Source organism: Drosophila arizonae, chromosome 4 (assembly GCF_054131065.1).
Source record: "Drosophila arizonae isolate 15081-1271.41 chromosome 4, UAZ_ARI_1.0, whole genome shotgun sequence".
Lineage (NCBI taxonomy): Eukaryota > Metazoa > Arthropoda > Insecta > Diptera > Drosophilidae > Drosophila > Drosophila arizonae.
This window is the reverse complement of record NC_142924.1, coordinates 20,238,702-20,259,225: the sequence shown is the minus strand read 5'-3', so window position 1 is coordinate 20,259,225 and position 20,524 is coordinate 20,238,702. Positions and strand designations below refer to the sequence as shown.

Here is a 20,524-nt window from a genome sequence, read left to right as displayed (position 1 = left end):
AATTGGACGTGTTGGGCAGTTACTAGTTCCCCCAATTCCATCAATTTGTTTTGAGTCGATTGTAGATTGTTCCTTGCACCTTGAATGACTTCAGTTACGTCTCCCTAATTGCTGGATGAATTCAATGCAATCCTTTATATCTTCAATTAGATGATTTTTTATATAAGTGCCGTAAAATTTAGTCGCAATCCAACTATTGCAATTAATAGACCAAAGGGAATATTTGAATATATGACATCTGACCATAACCATTAGACTTATAAAATATTGCTAGGATATATTTAGAATCGTGCCATAAGAAGAGGTATGGGAAATCCAAATTTATACGATGTTGGGTCAATGGGCTATATAATATAGAAAGGAAATCTTACGGAGAATAAAACAACAATTAAATATTGCTCAAGGAATAAAATTGTTAATTAATCGATGTAGCTTGCAGTGTACATTTTAGTCCACAAAGAAACGTTTATGATTCTGTAGTTTGGGCTTCTTCTGATCTGCTTAATCCACTAATTTGTGGATATCCAAATGAACCATAGCACTTGTTTCTCAATTGATTCCAGAAGTTTAGCAGCGTATATTGCAACGTATGTGCATTGTTAGTTAGAGCTTGAATGTTGAGCTTCGCTTGCCTCACATCATTCAATAAATTCTGGAAGTATCCAAGGTTCGCTACTGCACCACCACCACCACCGACACATTCATTACTACTACATCCCCCACCACCACCACCACCAACGACTGAATTGCACTTATTCTTAAGTATTTCCTGCACCATCTTTAGTTGTACAACTAGTTGATTCTTGTAGCGAAAGTCAGCTACTTGCTCTACCAAGTGGGCTATAAGCTGCTGAAGTCTTTGATTCTCATTTTCCAGTTGCACCAACTGTGTAATAAGCTCTATTGGATTCTGTATAATATTCATGTGATTATTCAAATTAATCCTTTCCTTTTTATATTAGCACTTACATTTGATGGATAATCTGCAGCTGCCAAAGACAAGCCAACTATTGCAATCAATAGACCGAACTTCATTTCGCTTGAGAACTGATCGCGAATACAGCAACAAGTGATTTGAATTCAAACTCAAATTCGAAGCTAAGAAGGTAAGAGCTGTTAAATCTGTCAAGTCTAAAGACATTAGACCGTAACCGTCACCCCTATAAAATAATTGTCAAGAAGGACGTAGGGGGACATCAAATATTTGACCTTCAAAACAGTAATATCTTAATTAGACGATTATATAAATAAAAATCCACATTTGTTATGCTTTTAATCTTGAAATGCAAAGTTTAATAGTCATATGAGAAACCTAGGTATAACAAATTCATCAAATCCTCTAGTCCCACAGCTGAAAAAGAGATGATGATTGGCCCAGTGGGCTATACATAATGGGTAAAGTAAATCTAGTATAAAGCATATATCTTATAGAGAATTAAAAGACATCATTAAACATTGCACAAGTAATAAAATTGTTTACTAATCCTTGATGTAGCTCGCATTGCGCATTTCTCTCCACATACAAAATTTATGCATATGTTACAGTACTTTGCATATATACACATATATAGCGTGTATACATATGCATATTAATGTATATATATATATTTCTTTTAATAATAAATGTAAATGTAAATGTATCGCTTTATATTTATGCATTTTGCACTGAAATGTTTGACAGCTGTCACTTGTGATTTCGGTTCATCGCAATTAGAATCATAAAAACAAATCACATTATTAAACTTAACGACAATTTATGCAGTCGCCAACAACGTACAGAAGTTCAAAGTGGTTAACGCAAGTATCTGGTGAGTGGAACCTAAGCACTTGACATCGCAGGTGGTGGTGCGGCTACTGCTGCTTGTGGTGGTGCTCCTAGCTGTGTTTGTTCAGGGCTGGCTGCTGCTGCTGGCGCCGGCTGTGGCTGCGGCTGCGCAAATGCATGCGCCATCTGCGGCGGCAGCGGTGTTGGCTGAGTAGGAAACAGACCGCCCATGGATGGCTGCACTTGAGGATAAGTGGGCACGGTCTGGGCAGCGGCCCCAGCAGCTGGATACGATAGAGCTGCCGGTGCAGTCATGTAGATCTGCTGCTGCTGCTGTTGCTGCGGCAATCCGGCCACCGAGAACATGGGCACGGCTGGTGGTGGCAACGTAGCTGCAGTTGCTTGTGGGAATGGCAATTGGGCGGCCGGTATGCCGCCAACACTCACATTCGTACTCTGTTGTGGGACATTGGGATCGAAGACGCCGGGTATATAGATGTTCGCTGGTGGTGCAACTGGTTGTGGTATTGCTGGAGCCTCAGCAGCAGCAGCAGCAGCAGCAACTGGAGCTGGAGCTGGAACTGTAGGCGGTGCTATGTTGCCGGCAGGGGCGGCTACCTGGGGCTCAGCAATTGTAGCCTGGTTCTCAAGTGCTGCGCTTAGTGCATCCGATGCATCATCCGGATTGAAATAGGTCTTGAATATGCTCTGTGCCGGTGGCTCAACAGTTGGTGGCCGAATCTCAGCGTTGGTCGAGCCAAATGTGTTTGCCAGCGGCGGTATATAAGGCAACGTTGGTGCGACAACAGCACTATTGGTAGCTACCACAGGCGGCGTAACAGGATTCGATTGGCCACTGGGTGTAGCTGCGGCAGCAGGTGCCGTTGAAGGAGCCGGGGCAGGTGCAGGCTGCACAGGTATGCGATGCAGGTAGCCATAGCCGATGCCACAACCAAGAGCTCCTTCGCCGCCCCAAGCCGTGTTCGGCTTGATGGTAACCTCTCTACAAGCATCATCGTCCAGGTTGTAGACGTACATTTTGAGCGGCTGCTGTTCGTGCGTCTCGATCAGTGTGAAAAGATCGTCGTTCTCATGGCGAATGGCATCAGCGCCGATCACATAATCGCTGTAGGCACGAAGACCTGCCAGTTCGGCCGGTGAGTTGGGATGCACCTCCAGAATGTGCCACACACTCTCGTTGGCACCCTCGAAGGAGCAGAAACGTATGCTAACGCCCAACAGTCCTTGGCCACCCCAGTTGTTGCTAGGCGTCAATGTCAGCTCGCGAACGGTTTGTGTTTTGCTCGAATAGACAGTGATGCGAACAGGCTTGTCCACATTCTGACGCAACAGCTCCTTTAGCATATCGTTGTCCTGGTCCAGACGAGTGCCTGCTATGGCTACAATAAAGTCAAAGAACGCCTCCAAGCCAGCCTTTTGGCCGGGTGAGTTGTCTTGCACCTTGAGTACGTGGTAACCTATTGTTGTGTTTGAAAATGCAGAAATTGTGTTTATTTTTCGTTTACGTCAGTGTGTGCGTGTATGCATATGATTGGTTGTCAATTCTTGTAGAGCAATTGACACAGTTTACGTGGTAATTTACCTTCGGTGCCGCCGCCGGGTACGTGAACGCTGTGACTTGATCCCATTGTTTTATCGCTTTTCGCAACAAATATGTTAAAGACTTAATTTGCTGACAAAACAGCTTCAATTGTTTAATTTTGATGCGGCACTAAAGAGAGTTCTGTTCTTCGTGGCAATTTTTGTGGTACAATTTTCAGTGTTTTAAATGCTCTCGATTAATGCATCTCGCTCGCACACCAACCAGGGATGCAAGAGACTGATGTTATAAATGTTATCGAGATTCGATTTTATCGTAATGACATTAACAGAGGAACAAATGGAAAATAAGAATAATAGAACATGGATTAGAAACACTTACTAATACACCAATAATTGTATTCAACTGGTTTTATTTGATTTTCAATGCGTATGTCTATTTAAAGTGACAAAATGTAATAAATAATAAATAAAGCAGTTCCTATTATTTCATGGCTGCCGCGACTTGCCATTGCTGCTGGTATTTAGAGACAGCCTCCCGATGTTTCAGCATATCCTTTTCCCTGCAAAAGAAAAACAATTAATATACTTCAATAGTGAGGGAAATCAGTTAACATACATGTTTTCCAGTGTGTCCGTGGAACTTTTTAATTCCTTAGAGATGTATTCAATACGCTTAGCAACGTTTTGCCGAGAGTCCTCCAGATCCTGTTTCACCAGAACAGGGCCAAACAGCTTAAAAACTTTGTTTTCGGGACCAAGCAAATTTAATTCCTCTAGCACACACTTATTTTCATTCAGCTGACTCTCAAGAAGTGCTCGCTGCTTTACGACCTTAACACAAGCTGTAAACGAAAAATGTACATATGAGAGGCACAAATTGTATACAATATTTATAATTTGCTTACATTTTTGCAGGTTTTGATATGACTCAACTTCGGCTTGCATTTTTTTATACAAGGCTGTGCTATTTTTATCCATTTTTGTACGATAAATGCTTAGCTGTTAAGAGAATTCTTCAAAATTTTAAACAGTTGCCGGTTGGGGCCTCTAAAATAATTTGTTAAACAAAATTAGGCAAAGGCATTGTTCAAAATTGTATATGTGTGTGTGTCTGCTTGCAACTTGACGTTAAGTTATTACTGAGTGTTATTAGTTACTGTGCATATTTTATATATTTTCCTTAAACACTTAGACAATCGCAAATGTATTACATATCAATATTTACCTATTTATTTTAAAAATTATGACGATTTTGTAAAGGCTACTCAAAGCTGCAACCAACAGCGCACGCTTTTATGTTAATATGTGAGACTGCTATTCATCGAAATACAACACTGGAAAACAGCTGACAATGTATTCAATGTTATATATATTTTTCAAAGCATTACAAACAGAAATTCTTTTGTTTTATAAATCTCAATATATTAGCCGTATTTTAAGAATTGGAACCATTATAAGGATCTCTTAAAAATAACTAATCAAATAATTTCTGATTTAAGACTTAGACAAATACAATGTTGTAAAACACCGCGGGGGTGTGTTTTTGCAGTAAGGCCACATGCACGGTACGATTTCTAAATTCTTAAAAATAAATTGTTTACTTTGATTTAATTAAAGTTTGACTAGTATAACTAAAAAACTAACAGGAATTGTAGTTCATTTCAAATAGATCAGAAAATGACTCCGACTCTAATATAGCCAAATATTAAGTTTATTAGCACACATCATTCAATTGTATCGTGACACGGCTCCTATAATAACACCAGAAACGCTGCACAAAGCATACGGTTTCGCGCCGAAAAAGAAAAAGGCGAAAACACGCAACAAATTACGGAAAAAAGGGAAATAAACAAAATTCACGCACTGAACCAAACATAAAAATGTGTTAACAAACAAATGCAGCGTTAGTTCGTGTTTGCTGAAAGTGCAGCAACGCTACAGCAGGCAGCAGGGCAAAGTGTGTTAGTGCGTGTGTGAGCAGCGGCGGTGCGTTTGTAAAACGACTGAGGCAAAGGTAGCACCCTCCGCCTCCCCCTCAAAACAATGGCACCCACTAAGAAACGTGAAAGGGACAATGGCGATAATGCGGGTGTTGTGGCAAACAACATCAATGGTCTAAATAATGGAGGCAGACATGCAGATGCGGCCGCAAACGAACCGTTGGCAGCGCCAGCGTCGGCAGCGGCAGCAGCAGCGACAGCAGCAGCGAACCATTCAACAACAAACCACAATGAAACCCATACGAAACTGAATGGTCATCAACAAGAGCAGGAACTCTTTTTACAGGCATTTGAAAGTATGTTTGCAAGTATCTCAGCATGTTCAGATGCAGTGTTACTAATCAATAAACTTTTGCAGAACCCACACAAATCTATCGCTACCTACGCAATCGACACGAAACAAACGTAAGCTAATTATTTCCTTTTGCATACGAATTGAGGTATTTATTGTGTTTGTCATTATGCAGCCCATATTCCTAAATCGGACACTTAGTTATATGAAGGAGCGCATGTCACGAAATAACAAGAAACGTGCAAATTTTAAGATCGACTCCATTTTGGACATAATCACACAAAAGTCTGAGGCTGTACCCCAAAACTACCTGCATATAATTTACGATTCGCTACACGAGAAGCTCAAGCCACAAGACACCGATGATCTGGTGAGGCAGGGACAAGATCAGCTACTCTGTCAGCCGGGTGAAAGGGTCTGTGTGGAGACAACACTCTATAAAATCACGCGCAGCAAGCGCAAGGACAGCACACTGGATTTTCAGGAGCTGTTGAGCAAGAGCTGCCAAATAGTATACAATCCAAATGAGGGCGTCAATGAGCATGCAACCATTAGCATCCCTCTGCAAACAATGCGACCCATGGGCGATCAGCATACGCTGTACAAGCTGCTCTTTCGTATCAAAATGCAGCCACAAACGTGCAATGATGAAAATACAGGTGAGATAGTGTGGAGAAAATTAGTTAAACATAAATTACTTACTTTTTATACTTTCCCACAGCAACGCCGCCCAACAAGCGATCGCGCAGCAATGAGAAGATGTATGGCTCGGAGTTAATATTGTATGAAAAGTCGAGTGGTTTTATCACTGAGGGCGAATACGAGGCAATGCTCCAGCCGTTGAATTCGTCGAGCATTAAATCGTTCTCACCAAAGAAATGCACCTGGGAGACCATGCCTGACAGCTACATTCCACTTTCATTGACCTACGATGTGTACCAGCAGAGTCCTATGCTCAAATTCCATTTGACTTTGTCTAATGAGCAGTTACCCGACATTATTGCAGCATCCGAGATACAACGTTATGTACAGCATTTGGATACCGAGGCGGACCATGTCAATATCAACAATAACAATAACAACAATAATAATAACAATAACAATTGTAGCAGCCTTAAGAATGGCAGTGTCTGCAAAGCAGTCCCGGAGCTCATACAAATCGTATACAATTTTATGTACAGCAACAATACGCGTCAACAGACGGAGTATACACAGGAGTTGAACTGTCCATGGTGTGGATTAGACTGTCTGCGTCTGTATGCGCTGTTAAAGCATCTCAAGTTGTGCCATGCGCGCTTCAATTTCACGTATCAGCCGGCGGGTAGCGGTGCTCGTATCGATGTGACCATCAATGATGCCTACGATGGATCCTATGCCGGGTCACCCTATGATTTGGCCGGACCATCGGGCTCATCGTTTGCACGCACCTGCGGTCCGGTAAGACGCACCTCAGTCACTAGCTTGATGGTATGTAGGCCCAGGCGCCAGAAGACCTGCCTCGATGAATTCCTAGAGTTAGATGAGGATGACATTAGCAATCAGCGTTCTTACATAACCGGGCACAATAGGTGAGAAATAAACATTACAATGATAATTATAATGAAAATTGATATATAATTACCATAGGTTGTATCATCATACGGAGACCTGCCTGCCAGTGCATCCTAAAGAGCTGGACATTGATTCGGAAGGCGAGAGCGATCCACTTTGGCTGCGCCAAAAGACCATACAAATGATTGATGAGTTCTCCGATGTCAACGAAGGCGAAAAGGAGCTAATGAAGCTTTGGAATCTGCATGTGATGCGCCATGGCTTTGTAGGCGACTGCCAGCTGCCATTGGCCTGCGAAATGTTCCTGGATGCCAAAGGTCATGAGATTGTACGTAAGAATCTCTATCGCAATTTTATACTGCACATGTGCTCGCTGTTCGATTACGGCCTGATTGCGGCAGAGACAGTTTACAAGACTGTGCAAAAGCTACAGGGGATGCTTAGCAAATATGCTGCCGGCCAGGAGCTGATGCAGCGACAGCGTGAGGCGCAACTTAAATACTGGTTGGATGTGGGCATGCACAAGAAGCAGGACGATCTGAAGCAAAGATCGCCACAGAAACCAGCGACGAGCTCCAGCAATGATATAGCAACTACCTCATCGGGCAACGCTGCCAGCGCCATGCAGCCACCCAAACGCATGCCGGCCAATCTTAAGCGAGCCAATGCTGCAGCCGCCGCAGCTGCAGCAGCGCTTGACCAGGATAGTTCGTCGACCAATGGCGGCAACAGCAGCAAGAATGTGGCCAAAAAGAGTGCCGATCAACCAATCACTGCCAATTTGGCTACTACTCGCGAACGACGTTCTGATCCGGGCCTCAAGCGCAACGCCAACGGCGGACGATTAAGTGCGTCCGACAGCAGAACTGCCAATTCTTTAGCCAAACGCAAACTGCCCCCTAAAGGTAAGTGTCGGCCCATCGAGGCCCTAACATATCTCAATCACCTAACATTCATTATTCATCATAATCAAATCATTCTGCTTCATCATACTCATAGTTTCAGCGTAGGCCATTGAGTGCCTTGAACAACTCTTATATTACCCCAAATTCCAAAATGTTTTACGTTGTATTTTCTTTTACCACACTTTTCTTCTTCACTTATGTATTTTTATATTTTTGTATTCTTTTTTTTTTATTCTGTTCTTTACTAAAGACAGTAAGAGCCTATAAATAACTGTATTTTAATTTATTATTGCTACGGCAAATTGTATGTATTTTCTTACCATATGCCTAATTCATTTATATGCATACATGCTCTTACACTAACATCTTAAGGATCACTCCGCCAACGTCATCGTCATATCCATGGGAAGTTCTCATTGATAACGCCAATGACCAGCAAACCAGAAAAAAAAAAACAAAAAACAAAAAACTTATTCAAAATTTGAATCAAAATTTATTATTATCATGGCAAATTGCCCAATGTTTTTTTCTCTCTTTCTCTTTGTTTTCTATCTTTTGTTTGTTTCGGATTTACATTTGTTTTACAATGTGCTTTGGCAAACAGCAGAAATGGCTGATGTGGAGCAGTTGGAAGAACTGGCCGCTGTGGATGCACCTCAGGTATTGGCTGCTGACAATGACAATGACAATGGCAATGACAATGAGAATGGCAATGGGAATGGTGTTAATGATGTTGATGATGCAGCTGTTCATATTGATGATGATATTGATGATGATGATGATGATAATGATGGTGATGTTGATGGTGATGTTGATGATGATGTTGATGATGTTGATGTTGGTGTAACTGGGAGTGCTACTGCCCCCGTTAAAGATAATTAAGCTAGAAAATGTAATTCGTAAATCGCATTTAACTTTTGCATTCATATTACCAACTATTTTACACACACTCTCTCTCACACACACGCACACGCACTTACGCGCACACACACATACAGATACTGCTGTGATCAGCAAAAGGCAGCGCTACAGCGAGGGCAACGCCACTGGTAACGGATCATCGACGCGCAACAAAAGCAATAATCTTTCACTGCCAGCAAATAATAGCAACAGCATCAACAGCAACGGCAACAACAACAAGCGGCGTCGCTCTGCAATGGAGCGCAGCAGGTCGAACAGCAGCGCGGGCAGCAGCACCACCGCAGCACCGTCCCATGGACTGCGCACGCGTCTGTCTGTGCCAGTGACCAAGTACGAAAGGCGCTGACGCAAGCGGCGCTGCTGCTGTTGCTGCAACTGAGAAACCAACTGCATCAGAAAGAGGTCGAATAGGAGGCAATCGAAGGCGATGGCGTTTCGTTCGATTTTCTGGTTTGGTTTTTAGAGTTTTTTTTATACAAAATCGGTTTTCGACCTTTCCCATAATTGAATAATTTTTTATTATAATTATTTTTATTATTATTGTGTTGTGTTAATTGTGTACCGTTTAGCGTATTGGACATTAGTAACGTGTTCAGTAATATTTCAAAAAAAAAAAAAAAAGGAAAATAATAATAAAAAAATCAATTTTACAGTTGAGGTACCAAATAAATATTAAATGCAGTGACAAATATATATACATATTTATAAATATATTTGAATGCAAGATACTTAACGATTACGATGCATATATTTCCATTTAAACAATTGTAATAATTACGTATGATTGATTATATTATAAAAAAACACCATGTACATTGCAAAATGAATTTATGTATGCAATTCTATTGAATTCCATACGAGTTCAATATTTATAAATTATATTATGTAAATTAGCCTCGAAAATGTTTACAGAAAAGCGAAATGCAAACCATCAAACCATTTAGGAAATGAATAAACAAAATCTATTTAAGCTACGCTGAATAAAGTGTTGCATATATATTTTTACAGTGCACCCAAATTTGTTGCTTATTTATTAAAGTCTCAAACGTTTCTTTTCTGTTGCGTGAACAAAGCTGGATTGTGGGCCATTGGGCTATCACAGTTAATACTACTTAGTTTCATGTTACATTTGGCTGCCCAAATGGAGCGTTCCTTATTGATAAGTATTGTAAGAATCCTTACTAAGCTAGTTTTATCAATGTGGGCTCCCGTTCCGAAATGGACATATTGTGTTATGACGATTTAAATTAAATTTACGCTGCTGCAACGGAAAGAACAAATTGAAGTATTTCAGATTCGTACGACTCTGCTACCGTCAGTAATTGGGAAAAAGACGCACCATTTAGTCAATCCATTTGATTTCAAAATCTTACTAAGCTTTGAATGAAAGAATAACAAGTCGACTATGTAGGTCTTCGATATAAATATACAAATTAATATCATATTCATATTTAGTTAACATTTATTGTAAAAAATATTTAACAATTATTATCAACATTAAATTAAATTTTATTGAAAAAATATTTGTTAGTTGCGCCCAGAGGTAAAGTATTTATTTGCTGTAAAAGAATAATTGAGTTATTAAGTCAAATTCTAATTATTTATTCAAGTTGGGGTTTGTTGAAGCGAAGCCGTGATACAAATTAAATACGAACTGCATTAAGGTAATTGTATTGTACAAAGCATGGTAAATGCTTAAAGTGTTGTGGATAAATGCTGAACATAAATATTAACAGTACAATTGAGGGCTAAAAATAAGCGAAACTTAAAAAAAATTAATATGATATTGTCATAGATCGTTTATATACAAAATGATAGGAGCGTGAACCATTTCATAGTTACTCTTGCAAGCACCTCATTTGAAAATATTTCTCATCGATGAAGCGACAAAATGAAACCAAATGACCAAATTTTTGTACAGTTTGCGCCAGAGCCATGTTTGGCAGCCTTGTTGTTAAGATCGTAAACAAATGACCAAAGGCAATGGCATCCAATTCGCAGGGCTGGTCGCCAAAGAAGAAGGGTGTATCTGGTGATTCCTTCAGTTTATATTCGAGTGTCTCACAACATTTGGCCACTTTATCAATGACTTGATCGATATCCAGATCGTGCCACTGATAGACCTTCAATTGACGCAGTGCATTGCGACGTTTGCTATAATTTTGAATGACATTCAATGGCCACGGATAAACGGCTCCATTTCGTGGTGCCGTGACCTCTTTGTAGACTCGTTCGTTTTTAAAGCTTACATACAGCTCCGCCATAGTGAAGATGTTCTCTACAAGCGAGACATATGTACGCATATCTGCCTTTTCATCCTCATCCTGCCAGCTTCCTATGGCCATGTCTTTCTGCTCCACAAAATTCACAATTGGCTCAAACTCCGCAAATAAAAATGCACCCGCGCGGATGAATGGTAGCTTGGTCATTCGACCGCCGGGTGACATGTGCTCCGCATTTGCACAAGTGCGTATACCAAACGGCAAATTGCACATTTTTAAATATGCTTTCACAGCTAAGCAACTAGCGCTCTCTGGTAATAAAATCTGTTCCGCTTCGAAGGGCTGGCGGGAATAGAAAACCATATAAATATTTAATATTATTTTGCTGTTCTCATTTTACCTGATAGAGCGTCGCATCTTCTGGCCATGGCTCTTCGGACAATTTGTCGGCGGTGTGTAGTTGATTTAAGTATTGGGAAGTTTGCATTTTTTGTTGATTATTGTTAAGACTTTAATGCGGCGATGAAGTAATCTCTACAGCTGTTTCTGCTTTTGATAGTTACATTCACGACTACTTTCAGAACAGAGCACTAAAGTACTTGCTAGTTTAAAAATTGGTTACAATTTCTTTACAATCTTTCTATTAGTATCTGAACATTATTTTAGACCAGATTTATATTGATTAAACTGAAATTTACTTAATATTTACAATAATAATATAAGAAAATTGTTATTTATTAGTTACTCAAATGTACGACTCGATAAGTCGATAAGTTTGTATTTTCTGTAAAGTATCGAGTAAAGAAGGTCCTCACTCATCTCTATCAGATTGTCACAGCTTGCACCTTTTGCTGCGCGTTTTTTGTTGTTTTTCTTGTTTATATCAAAGTATAAAAATTATTTGTATTATAAATATATTGTGGAAAAAAATTCGCGTATTCAAATTTTAAAACCTGTATTCGAAGAATAGAGAGGTGAGTTGTTATTTACAACTTATACATGTGCTTACATGTGTGCGTGCACGCAAAATAACAATATTGAGTTAACAAATTCTTTTGAAACAATCGCTTATCTCTAGCCATAGATATGCCACTCCCGAAAATATTTTGCTGGCCAATAATCGGAGAACACCGGCCTATGCGGCCAATGCGTGTGGGTGCGGATGTATGCGTTTGTGTTAGTGTCTGTGATTCATGCGTCTGGGTCTCTGCCGCTGCGTGCCGTGCATTATTTTATCAGGCTGTCTAAGCAGCAGCAGCGTCATCGCTGCGTTACTTTCCTTGAATACAATTTCCTTGGTCAGAATTGCTCACAGTTTTGACGGGGGGTCTTCTAAGCTATTTTTTTCTCCATTGGTCTTCGATCAATTGCTTGTCTGGATTTGTGTGTGTTTGAAATTTGTTTCTTTTGATCGTGTGGTTTGCTTGTTTCTGAGTGCTCTTATTTCGCTTTGCCTTTGGCCTGCTTATTTTGCATTCACACTTAATTAATTTTCGTGTCGTAATTCCAATTCAAACACAATGGCAAACTGGAATTTGTGTTGCCAAAAAACGTTTTTTCTTAGAATTCGTTTTTTTTTTTTTTTTTTTTTTTTTTTTTCAGTATAAGTACTAAAGTTTGAAAGTAAAATATACAAAACTGTATAAAAATACAACTTTATTATCTCGTTTGTCGCTGACCATGCGTCAGAATACCAATTATTATTATTATTATGCCCACAATAAGTCAACAACTATATTTAAATTAGTAGATTATGCATATATGTATATAGAAAAACCATTTAAGTAAATTGTAATTGAAATCGAACAAACTAAATGTTTTACAGAAAAGGAAATGGAAATAAAGCTAAGCAACGTGTATTTAGATAATGAACAACAATGAGTACAATAACAACAATAACAACAAAAACCAGATAAAAAACGAAATGTTAAATGTGTGTGTGAGTTTATATATGTATGTGTGTGACTCTGTGTATGCGTGTGGGGGGCGATAGCAGCCAGCCCATTCTGGTCAATATTGTTCAATGCCGGTCGAGCGCCCTCTCATGCCTTTTCGCTCTATTGCTGTGTATATATATATTTTTGTTTTTTGCCTTATCTGCCCATGCGGGCCCGTATTCGGCCAAGTCTATATATGTATATATTTATGTATGTGTATATGCTTCGTATATGTGTATGTATTTATGTTTGCATACAAGCTCAGCTGCATCCATGGGTTGGCAAGCTTTCTTTCTGTGGCTAAGCGCCGTTCACTTATGCGTTAATAATTCGATTTTAATCAATATTATTGAGCGTCTAGAAATTATACAAACTTTTGCGCATTTGGAGTATACATACATATATACAAATAGTGTTTAGACAGCTAAGTGATGCGATGGGCAACAGTAAATAAGCTTTATAAGAGTACACCATATCTTAACAATCGCAACACATATACTCCGAATATACATATTATTGCTATTGATTAAAATGGTTATAAAACTTATAATTTTTTTAAATACAATATGAATATTTTCAGTTAGATTGCCATGGCTGAAACAGAGACGCACCAACATGTCGACCCACATGATGAGGATGTGCATGATGCCAACTATCAGGCTCCACCCGAGAAGACAATCGAGGAGATAATGGCTGCCGATCAGGAAGATGAAAGTTTGCGTCGCTATAAGGAGGCTTTGCTGGGTGCAGCTCAAACCGAAACTATAATCGTTGGTAAATATAGAGGCACATAAATATTGATAACAGAATATTAAGAAAACTGTGCGTTTCTTCATTTATTTAAAAAGATCCTAATGATCCCCGTAAGGTGATTGTTAAGAAACTGGCGCTTGTCGTTGAAGGACGCGATGATATGGAATTAGATTTGAGTGGAGATATTAGTCACCTAAAAAAGCAGGTGAGTGTTTGTAGAATGCCACCATATGTAGAGTTAACTCATTGTTGGACTTTCTCCGTAGATCTTTGTGATTAAGGAAGGTGTTCAATACAAGGTGCGCATCGATTTTATTGTGCAACGCGAAATTGTTCATGGCCTTAAGTATGTGCAAAAGACCTATCGAATGGGAGTGCCAGGTAAGCATATCGTTCGCCAAATGAGCAACATAACAATTGCTTGTTACCGATACGTTCATAAGAAATCAGAAACTGTGAATCTCGATAAACTGATATTTTTTATTTATAGTAAACATGTATATACATGAAACTAAAATTGGCTAAGAATATGTTTAATCAGGCTTGTGTAACATTTGACCAATGTCGTTCGGTTCTACCGCACTTTTAGGGCTTTAGATTGTCATGGCCGACTGGGTTTGTCGTGCCCTAGCTAACTGGGTAGTTAGTATGTTTTATACCTTCAGGCAAAACACATTTCTATTTCATAATAAACATGGGCAGCAGTTTCGATGGCACAGCTTTGCTCTGCGGCATATTTAGTGTGGTTTATATTGTACTAATAACATTTGCTATATTTACTTTAATAATGTGCTGAGACAATATTAACAAAATATCTTTATAACTTTAATGCCTAACACATACTGGATAATTAATTTTTATTGCTTTAAGTTGTTGGTAAGCCTGCTTTGTTGATTTTTATGAATATACATTATTATTTATAATTATATTTGTTTAATGCTTTATCGCAGTGGATAAAATGACCCATATGGTTGGCTCGTATCCCCCCAAGAAGGAAATTCAATTCTATTTGACGCCAGCTGAGGAGGCGCCCTCGGGCATGGTGTCGAGGGGCACCTACTCTGTTTCATCGGTATTCACGGATGATGACAAGCACATACATCTGAAATGGGATTGGACCTTTGAGATCAAGAAGGACTGGGCATAAGGCACATCACACACAGAAAAACAACTTCGCACAGACACTAAATCACACACACAAATACAAATCCACACATATATGCATACAAATAACCTAATTTGTGGTTCCAAATTAATATAAACTATTTTTGTGAATTTGTCAAAAAATGAAAAGCGAAATTCCTATTTGTCAAGTATTTTTGTTAAAGGTATTATCTAAATATTTTTTAAAATTTGTAAATGAAGTCATACAAAGTATTTTTGATACTATATATAAATGGATTGTGTGTTAACAATAAGCAAGTCACGCCTTTGTTGGTATATATTAACAGTCAGTTGTCGAACAGTCAGTCAGTCAGTCAATCAGTCAGTCAGTCATTTGTGCCACCAAAATCAGTCAGTTTCAAATGCCATTGGATATGTATAACATAAATTTTCAAAATGTTCTAAAGATGAAAGATATATAGAAGATAAACTTTATGAAAGTTTTGTGCATTTGCCTTGTATTAAAAGCGTTAACGTAATGGAAATATAACCTCGATTGGATAAATATATATAAGCAGCATTCAAGTAAAACATGAGAACAATATCCAAAGATGTATTCCACCGCAGGTGCATCTTTAATATATAACATATGTATGTACTCTAGATGTAAAAAGAAACCGTTTAATGCATTTGATAATTTTAAAAGCTGAAAACATTTAAATGCTATACTCTGTACTCTATTCTAACAAATCTGTCTGTGTAATTTGTGTACAATTTAAGTGAGAGCAGGCAAAGCAACTGAAAGCAATGAGAATAAAATGTATTTAAATATATATTTCAAATGTCTTGAGTTTAATTTGTTTTTATTTCTCACATGCTGTAAGATTCATGGTAAATGTATACGAACTTTTTCTTCAGACTGTATGAAGCGCCGTGAATACGTGTGTTTGTGTGTTAGAGAGTGTGAGAGAGAGAGAGCGCCTAAGTCATGTTTACATTTGTTATCAACATGTTGCTTGACGCGAGCGCAATAAAAATGCATAAAATAATAAATTGTACATTTTAAGATGAATTTGACAAAAGACAGTGACAATGGCAAATTAAATTGACAGTTAAAAATCTCGAGCAAATGTCCCCAGGCAATTGGGGCTGGATAAAAAGCGAAATGCGTGTAATGGAACATCAACAACAACAAGAACCTGCAGGCATTTTCTTCTAATAAATTTTTAAAGCAATTAACCGCAGGGCGTACATTTGTATGTTCAGCAATTATATTTTGTATTTTTCGGATTTTTGTTGTATAAATATATATGTTTTCATACAAAAGTATGTAAATAAAGTTGTATTAAATTTAAAATTGTATTATTGTTGGTAAATCTTAAATTTAGTGCTAGCTTATCTCGCTGCTTTTGGCAACAAAGGTTGGACAGTAAATAGCAGAAGCATGGCAACAGCTGGTCTTTTATCCACATAAACGACAACATGGTCATTTTTAGCCTTAAATTATAACTAGTAATAAAATTATATATTTTCTACATCTTTGTAGGGAGTATTTTATAGAACTTATATTTCCTTTAAAAAATAAGTATTTCCTTTAAGAATTTCTCTTCACTATTTTCTATCAGAATTTTCTTCCAAGTATTTCCTCTCAGTATTTCTTCTAGGTATTTCCTATAGGTAAGAATTTCTTCTAAGTATTTTTTTCTAAGTGTCTCGTTTAAGAGTTCTTTTAAGTGTTTTCTCTAAGAATTTCTTGTAAGTGTTTACTTTAAGTATTTGCTCCAAGTCTTTAATGCTTAGCTGAACGATCACACACTCCGCTTTACTTTATTGCGCTGTACAACGGATCCCCACCCGGCCTGGGCGACTGAAGAAATGCTGCAGCTGCTGCCCTTTATATAGGGCGCCTTTCACTCAAAGCCGAAGTCGCGCTCAAATGTTGACACCGACGCCAGACCAATGGGCAATCTCTCTGCTGCTGCAAGCATTCTAGCTTCGTTTTACCTAATGAATTCTGCTGCATACATACATGTGAAGAGAACTTGAATGATCTTCTCTAGCTCTTCTTCTTGGTTTTGGCAGGCCGACAGAATAAAGGCAGCCTGTGAGATATATAGATATACGGTATAAAGGCAAACAAACAAAATATATGCTCAGTTATATATTTAAAATTATTACTTTAGATTATGTTTATGTTTGCTTTAAAACTGATATACCCTCTGCTAGTTGTAGTAAATAGAAGCAACAAGCAAGGTCTTCATTGGTAGCCAGATGAATGCATGGCTGTGGCATTTTGTCTGTAGGTCGATGCTTTTAACTGCAGCTGTTGCAAATGGCAGCTGAGCGCTAGCAAACTGAATACAATTTACAGTGTTTCAGGTATAATTTTATTTTTGTTTTTCTCCTTCCATTACATAATGGCTTGCTGACATGGGCGTAAACACCAACAACAACTACAGTGTCTATTGCAATTTACGCATTCATAAAATACTTTCACGTTTAATGACTTTTACTTTTGGCTAACTAACCGAAAACCTTTTCTCCCTGCTCATAAAATTCAATATGATTTTATTATTTCATATTGTCCCTTTTGCCTTCAAAATGTGTCTATTAAAACTTAATTGAATGTGCCAACGATTTGTGCGTGCGGTTCATTTCGTATGCCGAGAGGCGAGCGAACGTGCAAAAGTTTTAGGCCTCTGCCAGTGCGGACGACGAGGCGTATGATGAATATATTTTTGCGTATATCACGCAGCATTTGCGTAGTTTCAGCTTAGTGTCTTTATGGTATATTCTCGACATGATGATATAGGCCTTTAGGGTACATTGTGATAGCATTATGCTATCCCTGTGCTTTCTATATATGATTTTCTGTAATGTGCTAATATCGAATTTATTCATTTTACAGGTTACTACTGCTACTATAAAAATATTTACTCACCCTGCAGGGTATATTGAGATGAACTACAATGGATTGCTGAGTAATGTATTCTTTTGGCACACGACTTTATTAATATACTTAAGAGATTTGAGCTGGCTGCATAATTTATCAAAGCAGGAAGCGTAGAAAAACAAAAGGGAATTGTTTACAGGTTTCATTCTTGAATAGTGGTCAGAGATCTTTATTGTATTAAATTGGCAGGCAGCGTGAGACTATATAATATACATATAATATATAATACGATACATATGTATATGTATGAATACGTATATTTGAACACAATTTAAATTGGGTGAAATGCATATGAAAGGTAGAAGGACGTGTCCTTTCTTATATTACATATGAGACATATAGATATGTGCAATATAAATATGAGAAATGCATATTGTCACCAAATGTAATATGGAAACATACTCTATGACATCTGCCTTATGCATAAATTTTCTTTTCACCCATTTTCAATTGTCTCTGACCATGGAAAGTTCATAAGCTGTGAGTAGGATAGCTTTAAAGAGACTTCCTGTAAGTCTTTTAAAGGTATCCACAGATAAGAAGGCAAATGGGCTAAAAGGCACGCACTGGACACGCCCACCGAGCTATACGAGCGGACATTGCGAATTATGCGGGAGACAGACAGACAGACATACAAACAGGACGCAGCTTTTCCTTTTTCGAATGTTAGCCAAACTTTGTTGTCGGCTCATGACCTTTGCGTCGAGTCCAAGTGGGTGGGGGCGGGGGAGGTAGTATGTGGCGCTTTTTGTAGGTGTTCTTTCCCCCATTGGACAGCAGAATAATTTTCATTTATATTGAAATTTTTTGCTGGTTTCTTTTTTGCCGATTTGGGTGATTTGTGAATATATTTATTCAAATAGCTCAACTCATCTGCATTTTGTAAGGGCATTGATTTTAGATATTCAAGATTTTTGTGTCAATCAGTAAAAATATGATATTGGGCCATAATCAGAAACCTTCGAGACTTTAAGAATTTATTAAAGACTTTTGTACTGTTGCTACAGCTGATCCAATTTAATTGGGGTTCACTCTACAGGGTGTATTAACATATATTCGTACATCATTTTCGGGTCCGCCTTTAACACTTAAATTTTCTCGTTAAGCTCTGAAGTAATGTTTGTTCGGATAGTTACCCAAATTTTCAAGCTGACACTAAGTGGTTAGGGTTCTATGTGAATAAACAAAAGCAAAGCACACGCTCGGGCGTTGTACATGTTAAATATGACAAGCTGTTGACACGCACACACACGCAGACACGCACACACACTCGCAGGCACACACATACACAGCTATGTTGCTGTTGTGGCCTTTGTTGACTGTGCAGTTTTTGCCGTTTTGTAATTAAGTCGGGCGTACTAATTAAGGCAAATTCCGTAATTAGGTTTTATGCTGTGCACAACTGACATCCTGACATCCCGCTAGCTGCTAGCTGCTAGCCCTTCCCCAGCCAAACACATATTTGATTAGAGCATATTTCTCGAAAACTTACCCAAAGTTGCTCTTGATGCAATTGATTTTCTTGGGGTTGCGCCTTGCACAAAGTTCAAGGATCATTTCAGGCTTTTAATAATGCAAGCGCTTTATTGGCCGTGGAATAGCATTGAGCAGGTCTAGGCCGGTGTTCGTTAAAAATAGTTATTTTACAGCTTTGTGCATTCAAGGATAACAGAAAGTGTTTTCAGCTGTTAAACAACGTCCGCTCTGACACTATCAATATTCAAATTACGCAAGCAGCAAATATATACTAATCAGAAGTGTGTGGGTAGCACTAGGACTTGTCCACAGAGACTCATCAGCGGTCCTGATCAAAGTGCACACACCCACAGGCGTTCACTCATTATAAATTCATCAGCAACTCAATATTCTTGAAAGGCCTCTCATTCCAGCCCGAAAATTAAGCTCAACTTGCTGGGAAAAGTTTTCGTTGTTGGGCGCGCGTTGGTCCGAACTTAAATATGCCTTGATTCCAATAAGACCATGACTTATGCATGGCGTGGAAATAATCTTTGATGCGAATCCAATGATCTTGTCAATCAAGGGATTGACGTAAGCTAGCTTTAATTTGGAATTTACGTTGAATCCATTTCCTGTCCTCATCCAGCTAAATCTCATAGAAAATCATTTTTATTAAAGTTTAGTTTTTGTTGTTATTTGTAAATTTTAAATCTGAACTTTGTTTGATTTATGCAAATTGCAAAAAAACTCTTTTTGGATATTGTGCTCCCTGAGCGTGCGTGTGTGGGTGTGTATGCTCGGGAATTTGCATGCATGTAATATTGTCTGCTTGCTGTGCGCATAATTTATGCAGACACTGTAATTGCCTTGGTACTATGCCAGAGGTTAATTGGTTATATAAATTAAAAATTATATTAAAATATACAATTTTATATAAATTTTTGCTTTAATTTTATTTTTTTTAAATATATCATAAAAAAATATAAATGCTCAATTTTTATATTTAATATTTGAAAATGAATAGGTTTTAATAGAAATAATTTAAGCACACGTATTAAAATATAACTACTTAAAATGAACAGTATGAAATATATGAGTAC

At 38.3% G+C, this 20,524-nt stretch overlaps 6 protein-coding genes across 14 annotated transcripts; 2 read left to right on the top strand and 4 right to left on the bottom strand.

The window, feature by feature from the left end:
* Window positions 1-393: 393 nt before the first annotated feature.
* On the bottom strand, window positions 394-1,125 carry LOC108613027 (uncharacterized). Its single transcript, XM_018006201.2, has 2 exons — window positions 970-1,125; window positions 394-910 (listed from the first exon to the last, which is right to left on the bottom strand). The coding sequence occupies exons 1-2, from the start codon at window positions 1,033-1,035 to the stop codon at window positions 467-469; spliced, it is 510 nt and encodes a 169-aa protein (XP_017861690.1). The 5' UTR covers window positions 1,036-1,125; the 3' UTR covers window positions 394-466.
* Window positions 1,126-1,448: 323 nt separating this feature from the next.
* Grasp65 (Golgi reassembly-stacking protein 2) lies at window positions 1,449-3,605 on the bottom strand. Its single transcript, XM_018006198.2, has 2 exons — window positions 3,369-3,605; window positions 1,449-3,243 (listed from the first exon to the last, which is right to left on the bottom strand). Exons 1-2 carry the CDS (start codon window positions 3,412-3,414, stop codon window positions 1,820-1,822), a joined length of 1,470 nt encoding a protein of 489 aa, XP_017861687.1. The 5' UTR covers window positions 3,415-3,605; the 3' UTR covers window positions 1,449-1,819.
* A 116-nt stretch (window positions 3,606-3,721) lies between these two features.
* Pfdn6 (prefoldin 6) lies at window positions 3,722-4,695 on the bottom strand. Of its 2 annotated transcripts, none has more exons than XM_018006202.2 (4): window positions 4,554-4,695; window positions 4,234-4,375; window positions 3,945-4,170; window positions 3,722-3,888 (listed from the first exon to the last, which is right to left on the bottom strand). In XM_018006202.2, the coding sequence occupies exons 2-4, from the start codon at window positions 4,304-4,306 to the stop codon at window positions 3,810-3,812; spliced, it is 378 nt and encodes a 125-aa protein (XP_017861691.1). In that variant the 5' UTR covers window positions 4,307-4,375; window positions 4,554-4,695; the 3' UTR covers window positions 3,722-3,809. The 2 variants fall into 2 exon arrangements, with proteins under 2 accessions (XP_017861691.1, XP_089323034.1); XM_089466908.1 differs by having other exon boundaries at window positions 4,234-4,327.
* Window positions 4,696-4,718: 23 nt separating this feature from the next.
* Window positions 4,719-10,015, top strand: Su(z)12 (Polycomb protein Su(z)12). Of its 6 annotated transcripts, none has more exons than XM_089466901.1 (7): window positions 4,719-4,893; window positions 4,984-5,624; window positions 5,687-5,733; window positions 5,796-6,279; window positions 6,342-7,188; window positions 7,247-8,076; window positions 8,681-8,985. In XM_089466901.1, exons 2-7 carry the CDS (start codon window positions 5,372-5,374, stop codon window positions 8,956-8,958), a joined length of 2,739 nt encoding a protein of 912 aa, XP_089323027.1. In that variant the 5' UTR covers window positions 4,719-4,893; window positions 4,984-5,371; the 3' UTR covers window positions 8,959-8,985. The 6 variants fall into 6 exon arrangements, with proteins under 6 accessions (XP_089323027.1, XP_017861678.1, XP_017861680.1 ...); XM_018006189.2 differs by adding an exon at window positions 9,075-9,215 and having other exon boundaries at window positions 4,884-5,624; window positions 8,681-8,968; XM_018006191.2 differs by lacking the exon at window positions 8,681-8,985 and adding an exon at window positions 9,075-10,015 and having other exon boundaries at window positions 4,884-5,624.
* Window positions 10,016-10,436: 421 nt separating this feature from the next.
* Window positions 10,437-11,924, bottom strand: LOC108614522 (metaxin-2). 2 transcript variants are annotated; one of them, XM_018008681.2, is made up of 3 exons: window positions 11,620-11,924; window positions 10,852-11,561; window positions 10,437-10,556 (listed from the first exon to the last, which is right to left on the bottom strand). In XM_018008681.2, the coding sequence occupies exons 1-3, from the start codon at window positions 11,704-11,706 to the stop codon at window positions 10,550-10,552; spliced, it is 804 nt and encodes a 267-aa protein (XP_017864170.1). In that variant the 5' UTR covers window positions 11,707-11,924; the 3' UTR covers window positions 10,437-10,549. The 2 variants fall into 2 exon arrangements, with proteins under 2 accessions (XP_017864170.1, XP_017864169.1); XM_018008680.2 differs by having other exon boundaries at window positions 10,437-11,561; window positions 11,620-11,921.
* Window positions 11,925-12,019: 95 nt separating this feature from the next.
* On the top strand, window positions 12,020-15,855 carry RhoGDI (rho GDP-dissociation inhibitor). Of its 2 annotated transcripts, none has more exons than XM_089466907.1 (5): window positions 12,020-12,193; window positions 13,741-13,930; window positions 14,005-14,114; window positions 14,176-14,290; window positions 14,860-15,855. In XM_089466907.1, the coding sequence occupies exons 2-5, from the start codon at window positions 13,747-13,749 to the stop codon at window positions 15,054-15,056; spliced, it is 606 nt and encodes a 201-aa protein (XP_089323033.1). In that variant the 5' UTR covers window positions 12,020-12,193; window positions 13,741-13,746; the 3' UTR covers window positions 15,057-15,855. The 2 variants fall into 2 exon arrangements, with proteins under 2 accessions (XP_089323033.1, XP_017864173.1); XM_018008684.2 differs by having other exon boundaries at window positions 12,021-12,193; window positions 13,737-13,930.
* The last annotated feature ends 4,669 nt before the right edge of the window (window positions 15,856-20,524 follow it).